Source organism: Medicago sativa, chromosome 3, assembly GCF_051527215.1.
Source record: "Medicago sativa cultivar Bolivia chromosome 3, Bolivia_mono, whole genome shotgun sequence".
Classification (NCBI taxonomy): domain Eukaryota; kingdom Viridiplantae; phylum Streptophyta; class Magnoliopsida; order Fabales; family Fabaceae; genus Medicago; species Medicago sativa.
Window position 1 is genome coordinate 8,337,043 of NC_140751.1, and position 16,072 is coordinate 8,353,114.

At 31.7% G+C, this 16,072-nt stretch overlaps 2 protein-coding genes across 2 annotated transcripts; one reads left to right on the forward strand and one right to left on the reverse strand.

The window, feature by feature from the left end:
- The first annotated feature begins 766 nt into the window (after positions 1-766).
- LOC146935436 (F-box/kelch-repeat protein At3g23880-like) lies at positions 767-2,500 on the forward strand. Its single transcript, XM_085757625.1, has one exon. It carries the CDS (start codon positions 846-848, stop codon positions 1,995-1,997), a length of 1,152 nt encoding a protein of 383 aa, XP_085613751.1. The 5' UTR covers positions 767-845; the 3' UTR covers positions 1,998-2,500.
- Positions 2,501-13,704: 11,204 nt separating this feature from the next.
- On the reverse strand, positions 13,705-15,157 carry LOC146935437 (uncharacterized). Its single transcript, XM_085749053.1, has 2 exons — positions 14,003-15,157; positions 13,705-13,758 (listed from the first exon to the last, which is right to left on the reverse strand). The coding sequence occupies exons 1-2, from the start codon at positions 15,155-15,157 to the stop codon at positions 13,705-13,707; spliced, it is 1,209 nt and encodes a 402-aa protein (XP_085605179.1).
- Between the last annotated feature and the right edge of the window lie 915 nt (positions 15,158-16,072).

Here is a 16,072-nt window from a genome sequence, read left to right on the forward strand (position 1 = left end):
AATCACAACATTACTCTCTCCGTTTTTAATTATGAGCAAATTTGAATGAACCTAAGAAGTCAAATTTGAATGAACATAACATGGACTACATACATCAGTAATTGAATGAAACCTAAAAAGTCAAATTTGCTTATAATTAGAAACGAAGGGAGTAATTGACAAAGTCTAGCATGGAGGCCTTGCTGTTAGCTAAATACGATTAAAATCCGAAATAAAAATACAAATAAAATATTTCAATCACTAAAATATATTTTTTCAAATTCTTATAAATATTACTCCCTCCATCCCATAATAACTGAGTCATTTGTAAAAAAAAATATTGTTCCAAAAAAATTGACCCATTTCACTTTTTAATATTACTTTTATCACTCTCAATTCAATATATTCTACTTTGCATTTATGATAAGAAGAAATGCACTAATATTTGACAAGACACTCAACTATTTTTCTTTCTCTTTCACTTATATACTTTTTCATAATATATGTGAAATGAACAAAATATAAAAAATGGTTAAATTTTTCAATCAGTCTCCGATTTTTCCAACATTAAACGCATATAGACTTAATTTTATAGTTTTTATAGTTCATTTGTTAGTAAATTATTAATAAAAAGTTTTAAAAAATTAAAAATTGAAAGGTAAAGTTTTTTTTTTGTTTGAGAGATTTTGAAAGGTAAAGTTAGAACGATTAGAAAAATCTTTTACTACAGCGTAGAATCAGGGACTTCAAACATTTGCTAGTCTTGTCTTGATATTTCTCACCGACATATAAAAAGGCCGCTTCATCTTTCCTTTGATACCATTTCACCTTCAGTTTCATCTGTTTTGCACAAGAGACCTCTATCTATGGCTATGGCTCCAACAATCAAGAAGAAGGTTAGTAGTAACTATATGCATGATGATATTGCTTTCTCTATTCTTTCTAAACTTCCTGTTAAATCTATCAAGAGGTTTTCTTGTGCCTGCAAATCATGGTCTTTATTATTTGAAAACCCTGATTTCATAAACATGTTCCGCAACAATCTATTGTTCAAATCTCATCCGTTGTACGATGATGCATGTCTCATTCTAAACCATTTATCGGGTCCTGATTATCATTGGAATGTTTATTTACTTTCTGGTGATAGATTTGAGAATAAAATGAAAGTGGATTTGCCACCTTCATTACCCATTAAAATAGGTTTTGATTTTATTCGTATATTAGGCTCTGCTATTAATGGTACTCTTTGTATATATGACTATCATACAAATACAAGAGTTGCATTATGGAACCCTGCGACTCAGGAAGTTAAGGCCATTCCTCCTAGCCATGGACTGATTCCAAATGTTAACACTCAATTTAATCTTCATGGATTTGGCTATGACCATGTTAAGGATGACTATAAAGTCATTCAACATGTGAATTATTTTACATTTAATGATAAACCTTGTAATGGTCTGAAGCTTGAGCGTTTTTGGGAAATATATAGTCTAAAAAGCAACTCATGGAAGAAAATCAATTTTGATATGCCAACTCGCTACCAGGATTTTGATACTTATGTGTATTTGAATGAGATGTGTCATTGGTGGGGAGGAACAACTGATGAGGCATATATGGTGTCATTTAATTGTTGCAATGAGGACTACTTTATTACACCTTCACCCTTAGAGGATGTACCTGGTTGTTTTGATGTTAGCTTGGTTGTGTTAAATGGGTTTGTGGCTATAATATGTAATTATAAGGAGACTAATTCATTCCAAATTTCAATTATGGGTGAACTTGGTGTGAAGGAATCATGGATTAGACTCTTCGATGTTGAACCCTTGTCTTGCATTGACAGTCCTATCGGAGCATGGAAGAAGGGCAATTTATTCTTCAGAAAAGAAAATGACGAACTGGCTTTTTTTGATTTAATTACTGGAGTGACGGAGGAGATTGGTGTCAAAGGAGAAAGGTTTTGGTGTCAGATAGTAATGTACAAGAGAAATCTTCTTCCGATTGGTGGAATTTACAATTAATTGCTTTTGTCAAGGGAAGTTTTCACAGGTTTATGACTCCAGCTCTTATTGTCAAGTGGAACTTTATCAAGTTATTAATATGCTTGAAAATTGTTCATATTATATCTATTATCATGTATAAGAGGAAGAAGCATTTGTCTTGCAGATGTAAATTTTGAAGTGAACTTGAATATCGAACCTGTCATGTTGAATTTGTTTATGGATCTGTGTGTATTTGTTTTGATTTTGTTTGTATAAATACTGGATATCCTTAGGTTGCCTCAACTAGCTAGTTGTTCTTGGTTTATCAATCGGGAAATCCCTTGTTTTGCAGACTTTAGTGAAAAATACCGAATCCAATGTACTGCAAACTTTTTGGTGAATTATATGGCTTGGTGAGTTGGTGTCTCAAAAGATGACAGTCACACCTCTTTACTTTCAACTAGACTGAAGAATATGATAGTGTAATCATAGTTCACTCAGTTTCATTTTGATATTAATCTGATTTAGGTCTTCTCATCTTATTTTCGTTGTTGAACCCTTTTATGTATTATAATCTTCTGGATATTTTTGTATTAGTTGCATCACTTTTGTTAAATATATTAATCTGGAGTGTTGTAATCTTCATGGTTGGTGAATCTATGTTGCTATTTGATTAATGTTTATTTAAGACCAATAATCTAAATAACGCCAAACCTGGCTAACACACTTTGAGTTGATCTGGTGCGCCCAGATTATAGATTATATTCATAACAGTGTCCATTGTCCAAAGAAATTTGGCGATTAGTCGTTGATTAAAAACTATGTGAAACACTGAATCTCAACGATTAGTTGCATTCTATGGTGCATCAAATAGTACAAACTTCAAAGTCATCAGAATTGCTACAATTGCTATAAAGAAAATAAGTGACAGAAAAGTTACACTCTTGTAAGTAAGGTTGGATTTTTGAATTGTCACATATCTGTCACTCCATGTTTAGTCCCTTGAAACAAAGGTTGTGTATGAGAACTTGGCAATAAAATACATATCTGTATCTATATGCTCATTGCATGTCCACTGATGGAAAAAGTAACTTGCAATCAATTACATTATTAATTTACTACTATATATTATGATCAGTTGATTTTGAGAATTTAACTAAAAAATTTAACTTCTTATAAAACATTAAGTATGATTCTACTGTGAAAGAGAACCTGCTGCTGATATAGGTTTACAGCTTCTTCGAAAACAAAAAATAACATATATGTGCACAATAGAAAGAAAAAAATAAGAATTAAATCAGACTATATAAAGAAATATATATAATAATCTGATGATAATAAATGCGTTTTTAAGATTGCCTTGCTGATAATAAATGTGTTTGTGAGATTAACATAATAGTAAAATAAAAAGCACACAAAAGACACTTGAAGTTCTTCATTCAACAGAGAAGAGTAAATGCCCTATAAAATGTGTTTTCATCACATGTTATTAGAGTGTCCTCGTGGTCGTAGTGTCAAAGAAGTGTTAATATTCTACCCGCATTTACCTGTAGCAGAGAAGAGTTAATTGCCCTGTATAAACTGCGTTCTCTGTACTGATGCAGTAGAGGATAGCCATCGCATATTGTTTAGTGTCCTAGTACTCGAAGTGTTGGCAAAGCAGTTTTTTTTTCCAGACTGCTTTTTCTGCTATATCCCACGGAAATTCAGCAAAAAAGTAGATCTTTTCATGTCTGCAGCATCTATCTGGCGCAGATTCAGCTCTTTGACACTTTGGATCCTCAAAATCATGTTATTTCTCGAGCAGACGAGTTGTTGAGTGGCTAGTCTGCTGTTTGAACAATCAAAAACCTGTCTTGCAAACCTTTCTCAGAAGTTGGATTAGGTATCCGATCTCTTACTCTTCTTAATGAATCTCCTAACTTGAAACTTTGTTGAAACCTTTTGAACTCTGATGAAGATTGGGTTGTTTTGATTAGAAGAAAAGTTCTTAGAGGTAGGCGGGTGATTTCTCACCACATATACTCTTCTATATATGGAGAAGTATAAAGTCAGAATTTTATACAATCCAATCTAATAGTGGCTGGCAAATTGGTTCTATAGAGAAAATTGGTTCTAGCAAATTGGAGATCCTATAGCTTTCGAAATTAATCTTCCTATGCAGCACCACCCTCATCTTAATGCTAGTGTTAGTGACTTCATTGTTAATTATCAATGGAATAATCCCTTTTCAGTGTTAATCACATTCCCTGAGGTAACTATCCCTTTTGAAGCTATGATAAGATAGTTTGGAAAAAAGAGAAGCATTTGGGGCCTATCTTTCAAGGAAGCTTTTGAGTTCAAGTATGGGACAGGTCATAATATTAATTGGACCAAGATTCTATGCAGTCTTGACATTCCCTCCTCCAAATCCTTGCTTGTCTGGAGGCTAATGCACAATAAAGTCCCCTCTGATGAAAACCTCATGTGTAGGGGAGCTTATCTACCTTCAATGTGCTCATCTTGTAACTCTCATTTTGAATCTTCTTTTCATCTTTTCTTTGAGTGCTTAATAGCTATGAATCTTTAGAACTGGCTGTCTTCTCTTCTCAACACTTCTATTCAATTCGATTCAGTGGAAGATATGTGGTTGTTATTGGAAATAAATTGGTTTCCACGGTGTAAATTTGTAATTAAAGCTTATATAGTTAACCTCCTTGATACTATTTGGCTCAGAAGAAATCAGATAAGATTCCAAGACAAGCAGCTGCATTGGAAATCTGCCATAAACTTAATCATAGCTAAAGTCTCTAATGCTGGCAATAACACAAAGAAAACTGCTAGAGGTGATATGTTGGAGTTTAGTAACCTCAAAGCCTGTAAGGTTAACATTAAACCCCCTAAAGCTCCAACCATCAAAGAAGTGATTTGGTCCCCTCCCTTGCCAACTTGGATAAAAGTTAACAAAGATGGAACTTCTACAAAGAATCTAGTAAAAGCTTTAGCATGAAGTGTGTTTAGAAACTTGATCTGAAGGCTTGTGCATTGGTTGTTTCTCCCAATTCTTAGGAAATAAAAATGCTTTACATGCTGAGTTGGTTGCTGCCATGATTTCAATTGAAATTGCTCACCACAAAGGTTTTCAGAATGGCTGGCCTTAGTCTGACTCCCAGCTAGTTATCTTGGCCTTCAAGTCAAATTCAGTGGTTCCTTGGTGTTTAAGAAACAGATGGCAAAACTGTTTTAATTTTGTGTCTCACATATATAGAGAAGGTAATGCTTGTGCTGATAGCCGTGCAAACCTTGGTCTTTCCTTGTTATCTTCTGAGTTGTTTTGGTCAGATTATCCCTGAATTCATTAGAGGGGTGTACACTAGGAATAGGTTAGGAATGCCTAATTTCAAATATAGCACCTTTTGCAAAGGTTTTGTAGTCCCCCTTTTCTTTCTTGTACTCCTTTTTGTTTAATCTAATGAATTGATGCTGTGTGTGTGTGTGTATAGAGTAAATCAGCGTGTCTTTAAATATATTAATAAATGTTAATAAGAATTGATATTATTATAATTTTAAATATTTATGTTTTAATTATCCATAATTTTTTGAGGCATTTTTAATTATCTATATGTATTCTTTAAAAAAATAAAAACAAAGGATCCCCCTCGTTTGTTGTTTTCATTTTTCCAATATATATGTGGTTGAATGCATATCATTGGCAGTGGTTGAGATTACTTCCTCTATGTGAATTATGATGTCACTGCCTACAAATACTTTTTAATATATTAAATAAAATTCTTGTAAAAAAATATTAATTCAAATAATTATTTTTGAATTTAGAGGGGCATTGTTCAATATTCCACATAAGATAGTTGTAATAAGGTCATTAATGTATCTGCTATAAAAAAATTCTCTCTTTCCACGATATCTTAAAAAATTAAAATATAATAAAATAGTAATATACGTTTTCTACATAAATTGTGTTTATGTAATAATGTGTACACAAGTGTACCCATTAATATGTACTTAATAAAATTTTTTTGTATATTATCATTCAATTGAGAACTCATTTGTAACTCACTTAAAAAGTATTTTCTCCACTAGTGGTTGGATTGTTAAAGTTGTATCCGAGTTTGATTTCAATTATTTAGCTAACTTTATTTTCTTTTTATAAATGAAAGTCATCTTTTTTTCTTTTTTTTTACAGTGTGCTTGTTAATACACAAGAATATCACATTGTGAAAATAAGTAATATACATATTCTATCATTGTTAGGAAAACAAATAGTAACCACTATCCTCTAACCATTTCTTACATTCTTCAATGTAACTCTTGTTTATTTCCTTATAAATGTCGAGTGTGTGAGTTCGATTTCAACAACCCTTGTTGATCATCCTTTGCTTGTCTCATGAATAAAGTTTTAAATCAATCAGGATAGTTTGCTTGTCAAGACAAAAAAGATCCTCACGCTATCATCCTTATAATCCTTATATGTAACAACTAGAATCTTCCATCAGTGCTCATACTTTTCACAATAACCTATTTTGTTTGTTTGTTTCTTGGAAAAATGTTGAGTTTGAGTTTGAGTTTGAGTTTCATCTCGTGAGGGCTAAAGCAACATCAGGTGAGTGAGATGTTGTCAGCCGAAACTTGTGAGAATAGGGAGAAAAAGGTTTTTGGATTCGTTTAGACGTAAAAGAAAAAGTGGATCCAACTCTTTAATTTTACTAAAATTAGGTATATATGAAAAGAAAATTTGCCCTAAAAATTTAAAATAAAATTTAATTACTTTTTTTTATTAGTTAGTAACCAAAATAAATAAGTTACTTCTTCACATTTTATGAAACCTTCAAGGCTTGTAGTAAAAAAAATAAAATAATTGTGAGCAAATTTTATAGTTACATATTTTTTCTTTCAAGAGATGTCAATTTAGTGGTAAGATTTTGAATTTGTAAGACATAGTTCAAATCTCATCTTAAATAATTTCAAAACATTCTTTAGTGGCCCGGTTATTTTGATAACGAACTAGGGGCACCATTATTATAATTATTTTTATCCCACAATTTTTTTTAATAAAAATTAAATAAATTATATATATATATATATATATATATATATATATTATTCTCTAATACAAAAAGAACCTCACTAAAATCTACCATCAGTTCTCACATTTTTCTCAACAAACAATCTTGTTTGTTTGTTTTCTGGAAAAATGTTGAATCTGAGTTTGGGAGGTGATCCATCTGGTGAGGGATCAAACTCAACCACCTCAAATCAATCATCCAAAAACAAGCAAAAAGAAATGGGGATTTGGTTGAGCCTGTGTGCTATGAAACAAAAGCTCCAACTCTTTGCAAGAATTGGAAGTCCACCATAAATCTCACCAAAGTCTACAATAGCAAGCTGAAATTTTTAACTTGCACCTAAAGAAGATCAAAGAAGAAAAAAAGAAGATGAAAAAGAATCCAAGGGGAAAAAGGAAGAGACAACAATCTCTCTAGAAAAGTTGTTTTACGAAATCAATTGGTGACCAGTGATGATGATCATTCTGGAATTGACTTGGATCTGCACCTTGGGGTGTTGGTTGTCCTAAAAAGGTATTGGAATTCTAAGAATTCATTCCACTTAAGAGGATGAAATTTTGATGTAGTAGTGTTGGTGCTACTTATGCTTTCAAAATTGTACCATGAAGAATGAGAAAATTGTTCCCTTATTTTGTGTATCTTTGGTTTGGTATGATTGCCTTTTTCTTATTGTATGAAATTTATAATAATAAGTAATACAAGTGTATTATATGTATTTAGTAATGTGGTTGGGTTGCATCATTCTCGATCTCTTTCTCCATGTGTGTAATATTATAAATTATTTTCTTTTTAAATTATTGGGGATATACAAGGTTCTCAAATATTGTAAGAAATCAAGAAGAACAGTCCTATATGACTGCCATTTTAATATCTTTGTATCTAAGTTAGAGTATCATTTTAACTTCATTCTTTTTGTATATATCTTTTTGCCTTTTTAAAAAAACTATCATCAATCTATACCAAGATTGAGTTCCATGTATTCATGCAATCACACGGTGATTGATACACACATGATCACGATTGAAAATGTTATGTCCTCATTTAGAACTCAATTAATAAAGCAAGAAATTGTGGATCTATAATAAAAGTTGGACAGGCTTGAACGACAAAAAATTGGGATGAATGTACTGTAGTGTTTAAGTTATTTTTCTTGATCACACCGATGAGATAAATCCGCAAGTGCACGGCTCTATCGAAGTAGTAAAAAGAGAGTATCGTTCCAACAGGGAGTTGTTCAATTCAATTAACCTTTTTTAATGATTAGAAGAAAGTTTAGTTGTAAAGATTGGATTTTTAACGGTTTAAAAAGAATAATAAAAAGCGCCTTAGGATTATTGGTTCATCTTGATGACGAAACCTTCACAAACCAAACCCTAAACCTTAACTTTATATTGGACCTACTTTCTAAAGACAAGTTTCTCTTAAGCGTATCAAAGTTTTTCTCGAAATCATTGAGTGTGATCCTCTAGCAACCACGCCTATTCTCATGGTTGATTGCTATTAGAATCCTTGAAGAACAAAACTTTATGTGTCTCAAGGTTTACTAGACTATTCTCATGTTTTGCAATCCTTGTCTAATTTCACTTGTTCCAATATCAAAACTCCGTTGCCGCTTTATGAATTGATATTTGTGATGATGAATTAACAAACACTAACCCTCCGTTGTCGCTTTATGAGTTTGGTATTTGTTAATTCATTATAAAAACGGTGAAATTAGATTAGAAATAAGATTTATATAAAATTAGGGTTTATGACTTGGTTTGATTAGGATTACGTCATTAAACTTATCCAACAATCCCAAGACAAGAAGAGTCACTCATGTTCATCGTAGACATAGAAGAGAAGAAGAAGAACATAAAATAACAAGAAAGTAAAAGGAAGAACTTTTATTAAGAAAGACAATTGTCACTATTGAATTCCAAGAACAAAAGATGATTTGTTGTGATAACTAGCTACTCTGAAAATAGTTTACAATGACTTAAGCCCTAAGAAATATATCACTAGAATGTTCCACAAGAAACAACGAGCTTTTTGGTCAGAAATAAACTAATAGGTAGCTTGTCCATGAAGTAGAAGCAGCAAAAGAGAATCATGTGAGCTGGCACGGCTGTGTGGCTGGTGGCATGGGCCGTGCCAAGCTTCTGACTTGGGGGACGTCATATTTTTGTACCAAATCTTCGTATTTTCGTCCCGAATCAGCTCCAAATCCCTTTCTTTTACTCCAAGACTGAATCTTTCAATTATTTGTTCCTGAAATTAAATAACTTGCAATTGAAGTAAAATAGTTCTAATAAGGAAACAATATTAAATAAAACGAAATCAAATATAAATAAAACGGACTCAAATATTATATTAAAAACACTAATTATTGACTCATCACACACAAACAAGGTGAATGTGAGAAAAACACAAAAAATGAGAGGTTTGAATTGAGTTGGCTATTTTTTAAAAATCTTTTTGAAGTTAAAATTGATCAGATTATAATTAAAGAAAGCAGGAAAGAGGGAGAGAGAAAGAGAAGTGATCAACACAAATATTAATCCTCGTTCACCCCCACAGTCTAGGATTATGTCCAGTCGCCTCACGCTTTAGAAATTTTTCCACGATTATCAAACTTGATTAGAAATCACTTAGAAACCAAGTCTAAAATTTCCTGTCTCTCCTTGAAGATTTCCTTCGGTCCAATAAGATTAAGAGTTTACAAGAATTATGTTGTTTGTTTACATTTCAGACTCAAAGAGTGGTAAGCTAATTTAAACACAATACAATGTTTTTGTATCTGAAGAGTTTTTCTAAATACTCAAGGTCTCTTTATAAGAGATTTGAATAAAGTTGTTGTTTGAGAAGTGCCAGCACATCACGCTACCTTGACAAGTTTTCTTTTGATTTAAAATATTTTCCTCTTAAGTATAATTCTATTAAATTAATTGTACTACAAAATTTATTTTCTTCTTTGGGAATTATCCATTGCATCTACTTTGTCTCACGGAGATTTCTTCGTTCTTGCAACGTGTCTTCTTTTAATTCACCAAGGACAAAAGTATTGTTGTCTCATAGACAATGACATTTCATAAGAAGAAGGCAAACTTGGTATGATGTCAATCATAACGTTGACCATTGGATTGATTCATCATATTAGAGCTTTGTCATCACAACTTGATGAATACTCGTTCAGAGCTTTAACTTCTTATTGACCATATTCATATCAGAGATTTGTCATAAGTGCTTTTCTTGAGTGTCAAAATGGTTCTTCTCTCTTTAAGGCAATGTGTTTCAGGGCCAAAGTGTTGAACTCAGAGTCAAATTTTAATTTTATAGTTCTGCACACTACTTGAGAAAACTTTAGAGTACTCAATTGTTATTATATACATTGATGTCATCACTAATCATAGAAATATTGTTCTAAAACCGATCTTGGTTCAACACAAGGGCTACTCATGACTCCAAATAACATAGAAAATGTTGATTAGGGCAGTTTTCATAACTAACTTATAGTGTGGGGACTACCCTCTATCACAAAGCTTCCAAACATCATCTATAAAGGAAAATTGTAATCTTGTCTGCAAACCGTAGCCAAGCCATCTCCATATATTCAAATAAAAACTGCACAGAAAAAAGAAATGAAAGGTTGATTCTTTCCGCATTCCACAAAGATTGTATTTTGAAGGAATATTACTATCCTTAAATATTTTTAGGAGGAATGTCAATAACATACATTTTAAGAATTTTTTAATACGCCATCTTTTAATTGGTTAAAATTGACATGGGTCCCACCAAATCATATGAGACCCGTATAAATTTGGTGGGACTCATATAAAATTTAACCAATGTTAAAAAATACGTGTTAAAACATGTGTTATTAGCATTTCCCTATTTTCAGCTTAACATGTGCTTTAAATTAACACAAATCCTCAAATTTGTCTTTGTTGGCCAATATTCCCTTGAATTGGGGTTTTAATACTTATGTTGAATAATCACATTCTTCTTGTTTCCTCTTGATGTCTGTCCTTACTCTTGCTTAGCAATAAAAAAAAATAATAATCACATTCTTTATTATATCTAATTCATCAAATCATTGTAGAGGTGTCAACCTTTTTGTTGACTTTGGTCTTTGACAAATTCTAAATTTTGTCATAAACAAATATATATTTTTTATATTTAATTATTTTAAAATTAATTTTGCAGGTATGTACCAATGTAACAAAAATCTAGAATACAAAAGCCACCACCCATCTTCATTTCCACGGAACAAAAAGAAAACAAATGTCAATAAACAGAAACGAAAAAAACATAGCAACAACCAGATCAAGAAACTCACGACTTGACATAATCAACCACAAAAAAACTATCTCATAACCGCGTCAACGCTAGAGCAGTACTAAACAACAGTGACATTGAACGAAACAAATGACCACAACATAATCAACTCACACCAAGACGGTGAGAGGACAACCGCGACGACGATTTGAAACTCATAAATTAATTTTTCATTTTTGCATTAAAACACGGGACATGTATTTTTCACTAATAAACATAAAAAATATAGGTCACATATTTGTCATCATTGTGGCAAAAAAAAAACAAATATATTTAAAAATTCACGGGATAAATAAATTTCATCGATAAATAAAAAAATAAAACAATTTGAGATTGAAAATAATAGTCTATCACCCGTGCATTGCACGGGTTAACACACTAGTTAAAATTACATTTCACCTTCTTTTTAACACCTTTTTTCACGTAATTTAAATGATATTACACGTTGCTTTTGAACAGTCGCATTGTTTTCTATATATGGAAACAATACTATATGATTTATGTATTTGATTCTGGCTTTTATTTACGGAAGGGAATTTATCAACAAAAGAATTCGACAAAGAGGCAGAAGATATATCAAGATATACTAACTGGAAATGAATGATCCTGCCTTAATTAATATATGAACTATATAGTGTTGTAAGAAACATGATATATGTAATTAAATGCTCACATTTAAGCAGTTAACCTGCAAAGCGGTACGTCGCTTAATGGTGTCCAAATTATGCAAAAATATATAAATTAGGGCTGGAATGCTCATATCTTATTCCTCCTATTCTCTGGTTTCTTGCAAGACCTCATATCTTATTTTTCACTTCCAAAAACCATTTCCCTCACACTCAAATTTTCATATTACTAGAAATGGTGTCAGATGTTCAATTCCTATCTGACAATGAGAGCACTGGCAGCAGTGACAGTATTGTCATATCTATCAACAAGCAATTCCAATGCAATCATTGCATTCGAACCTTTAACACTGAACTAGAACTTTCCAAACACAAAAACCAATTAAGTACCAGAACCGGAATTAACGTTGTAAAACGCGTTATGATGAAGAATCAAAATGAAAACAATACTCGGTTGCCAACTTTTATACCACCACCAACATCACAATCACAAAGATCCTTTTACCAAAATAGATCACCACCATCACCACCTTCTCACACTTTGTTGTTTACTGTGCATGGAAGTGGCGGTTATAATCATCGTTTTCATCCATACATGAGGCCGATTAGAGAGGTTTCAACTTTTCCTCCTCCTCGCGAAGATAACAAGATTGGTGAATCTTCGGGGAGAACTATGGATCTTATCTCTTTAATAGACAAGCATGTTGATCATCATGATAAGAAGATTGATGAATCTTTAGGAAGAACTACAGATCTTATCTCTCTAATAGATAAGCATGTTGATTCGGTCGGTTTTAATGGAAGAACTGCACTATGGGATCGTGGTTATTTTGAAGCTGGAAGCAGCAGTAACAACACCACCAACAAGTACGACATAGGCCATATTTTGAAACTCTAGGTTCTAAGTCGATTAAATATTTAAATTGCTTGAAACCCACTTGGGTTGTCCTGGTGGTATTGGCTTGGGACCTGGGAGTGTGTTCCAGGTCTCAGGTTCGATTCTCGTGTCAATATAAGTGGGCTATTTTAGCTTCTTCAAAAAAAAAAAAAAAAAATTGCTTGTGGTATATTATTTGTTATCAATTTGTTTCTCATTAGATGTTTTTCATATAGACTTGTTTGTCTGATATCAGGGACGTTTCCCACCCCAAGGGCCAAAAACTTCTGACCATCACATATGTACTTATAAGCTATATAAATTATATGCTAAAAGCTAGACAATTAGCTATGCCGAACCTTAGAAACTTCATTCAGACAAATATAATTTTAATTTAATACCAAATTTTAGTAGTTAGTTATTAGATTTATAATTACTCTTTTTGAAGGGAAACATCAATGATTTGAAAGAAAAAAAACTTTATCCATCCCAACCACAAATATAGGAAATTGAGTATAATTTCAAAGAGAAATATCAGTGTTTTGAAAGGAAAAAAACTGTGTGTAGAAAAATTAGTCAAACATTTACAATTTAGTTGTTTATAATTTTATATCACAAACAATTGATTATCATCATTCATCAAGAAGTTTATTGCACTCCCTACAAATAAAAAGTTTACATCACACATAAACTAAAGAAGACAATTTTTGTTTTATTTTTTAATTGCCAATGAGATATTACATCAACGAAATATAATAACTAAACAAAACAAGGACCAACTAGAAAATATTCAAAAAAAAGGACCAACTAGAAATAAAACCCTTAACCCTAATCTTCAATTTTCATCAGCTTATCCAGAAATCACCCTAATCTTCAACAAGGTCTGTTGGAATGGGTAGCCGCCAAAAAACTCTTGGATGCTGCAATAAAAAAATAGTTATTTTATTAAAATAGTTATGATTCATATGTGTTATTGTCGTATTAAAATATGATTATTTTGATAGATTTATTGGAATCTGGCTTTCATGAATTTATTGCATATGTTAGATATGCAACAACATAATATGCAATTCAACAATAACAAATAGTACACTAGATTTGACCAATAAATAACGAATAAATTAAATATATAATTAAGAAATAACCAATAGACCAGTTAATTACCTCTTCAGTTAAGCAGCAAGCGAAAGGGGAGTAGCATTCAAGCAAAGGGATCCCACAAAATTCTAAATAGTCATAAAGAATTTCACAAGATGGAACCTGATGACAATCTATGATAGTATTATTACGAATAAAGATGTAATAAAAGAGGTTATTGTTGCCCTTGAAAAACGCCACGTCATAGTAAGGATGAAAGGACAAGAGCTTGGTCAATTTATTAAGATAAAACCACTTATGATCATCTTGGATTCTATGAATATTGCACCATGAGTAGGATGCAACACCTCTTGAAACACATTCAACGAGTTCATAAACTACAAAATTCAAACCTTTAGACATGACAAATAGCAACTTGTCACCTTTCACATTTAACTCCCATTGGCAGTTAAAAGAAAGACAATCCGGAGGGAGTGTTATTGCATCAATTTGTTCTAAAACATTCTCTTGAAGATCAACTTTAATTTTCACCAAATGTCCTGAGCGAGAGAGTCGGTACAATGATCCATTGAAGTAAACACATTTTTTGGTCCAACTAGACGCAATAATATATTTAGGCAAAGTAAGAGTTTGTGTAGACCAAATGCCATTTTCAGAGGAGAAAACACTGACATGACGATGTCCTTGAAAATGCACAATTTGGAAAAACCTAGACTTTGCAGGATCATATACTAGAGTAGCATAAGAATACCCTCTAGAAATTTGTCCAGTAGGCTTCGAAATAGCCACACATTGTTTTGTGACATGGTTCATCACATAGTAGTGATAAACACCACGTCTGAGGTTCTGAGCCCGACCATTACTGTGATAAAACAAGAGTAATCCATTGCATGAGTCAATAAGTTTGTTAGGTCCGACTCTGCAACACATTACTCGTGAACACCAATTGAAGAGTTGCTGCAATTTTAGATCTAAAGATTCGATTGGAAACAAGCTTGCCAAAGATTGTTGTGATTTATCTTTTGGTAATATTGAATATAGGATGAGATCACGCCATGAGTGTGAGACACACATAGCTTTCGATTGATCCTTCACAGATAACCTATCAAAGATATTTGATTGAAGCTCTTTGGGAAGGTCTATGGGGATATTTGATTGACGCTCTGTGGGAAGGTCTATAGGGAAATTTTTGAAACAAACCCTGGGTTTCCTTCTCCCCATGGTTCTCTTCTTTCTCACAACCTCACAATTAATTGAAAATGTCATTGTGTCCTTATAGGGAACTATTATTTGAGAGGGGGGAGAAAGAACTATGAATGTGGTCTCATGTTCAAAGATTTTGTTCTTATAGAATCATATGACACGTTTAAATAACAATTTGAATTCAGGATAAACTCTATTTAGGTTTGACACACAAAGCAGGATGCATGCACCATCATAGTATAAAGTAATTTTTTAATTGAATTGTCTTTTATGTTTTCTCTAATAATTTAATTTAAAAAATCTCTTTTATTGAAATTAACCTTTTGGTTTGGTCAAAACAACTAACTTTTGGGTTATCTTTCATAAACAAATTTGAAATAATACCTTTTAAATTAATAAATATGTAAATATAATATACATTAATGACAATGTTTTAATTAATATTACAATTTAATATTATTTGATTGCTCGAATGTTTTCTTTTTGACAATTAATTGATGGAATGTTGAAAATATCTACAATGATGAAATTCGAAAAATAAAAGGTATATGAAGAAATCAAATATATCAATTAAATTAAAATATAAGCTACCTTTGGTAAGAAAAAGTTCTCTAAAATAAGCTTATTTTACCAAATTTTTATTAGCCCTTAATTCATTTTCCCTTAATTCATTTTTTCCTTAATTCATTTTTTCCCTTAATTCATTTTTTCTATCTCATTTTAATTATTATTATTTCACAAGGAAATAATAACGCTGATTATTTTTATTATTCTATATTTTTTTGGTCAAACTATTATTCTTGATTTTACCTTCTAATAAAAAATTCTCAGATCCAATTTTATTTTTGAAAATAATTAAAGTAATATTTTTTTTTTGTTTTGACCAAATTAAAGCAATGTCTTGTTTGCGAAAATTGGGGAAAAACATAACCC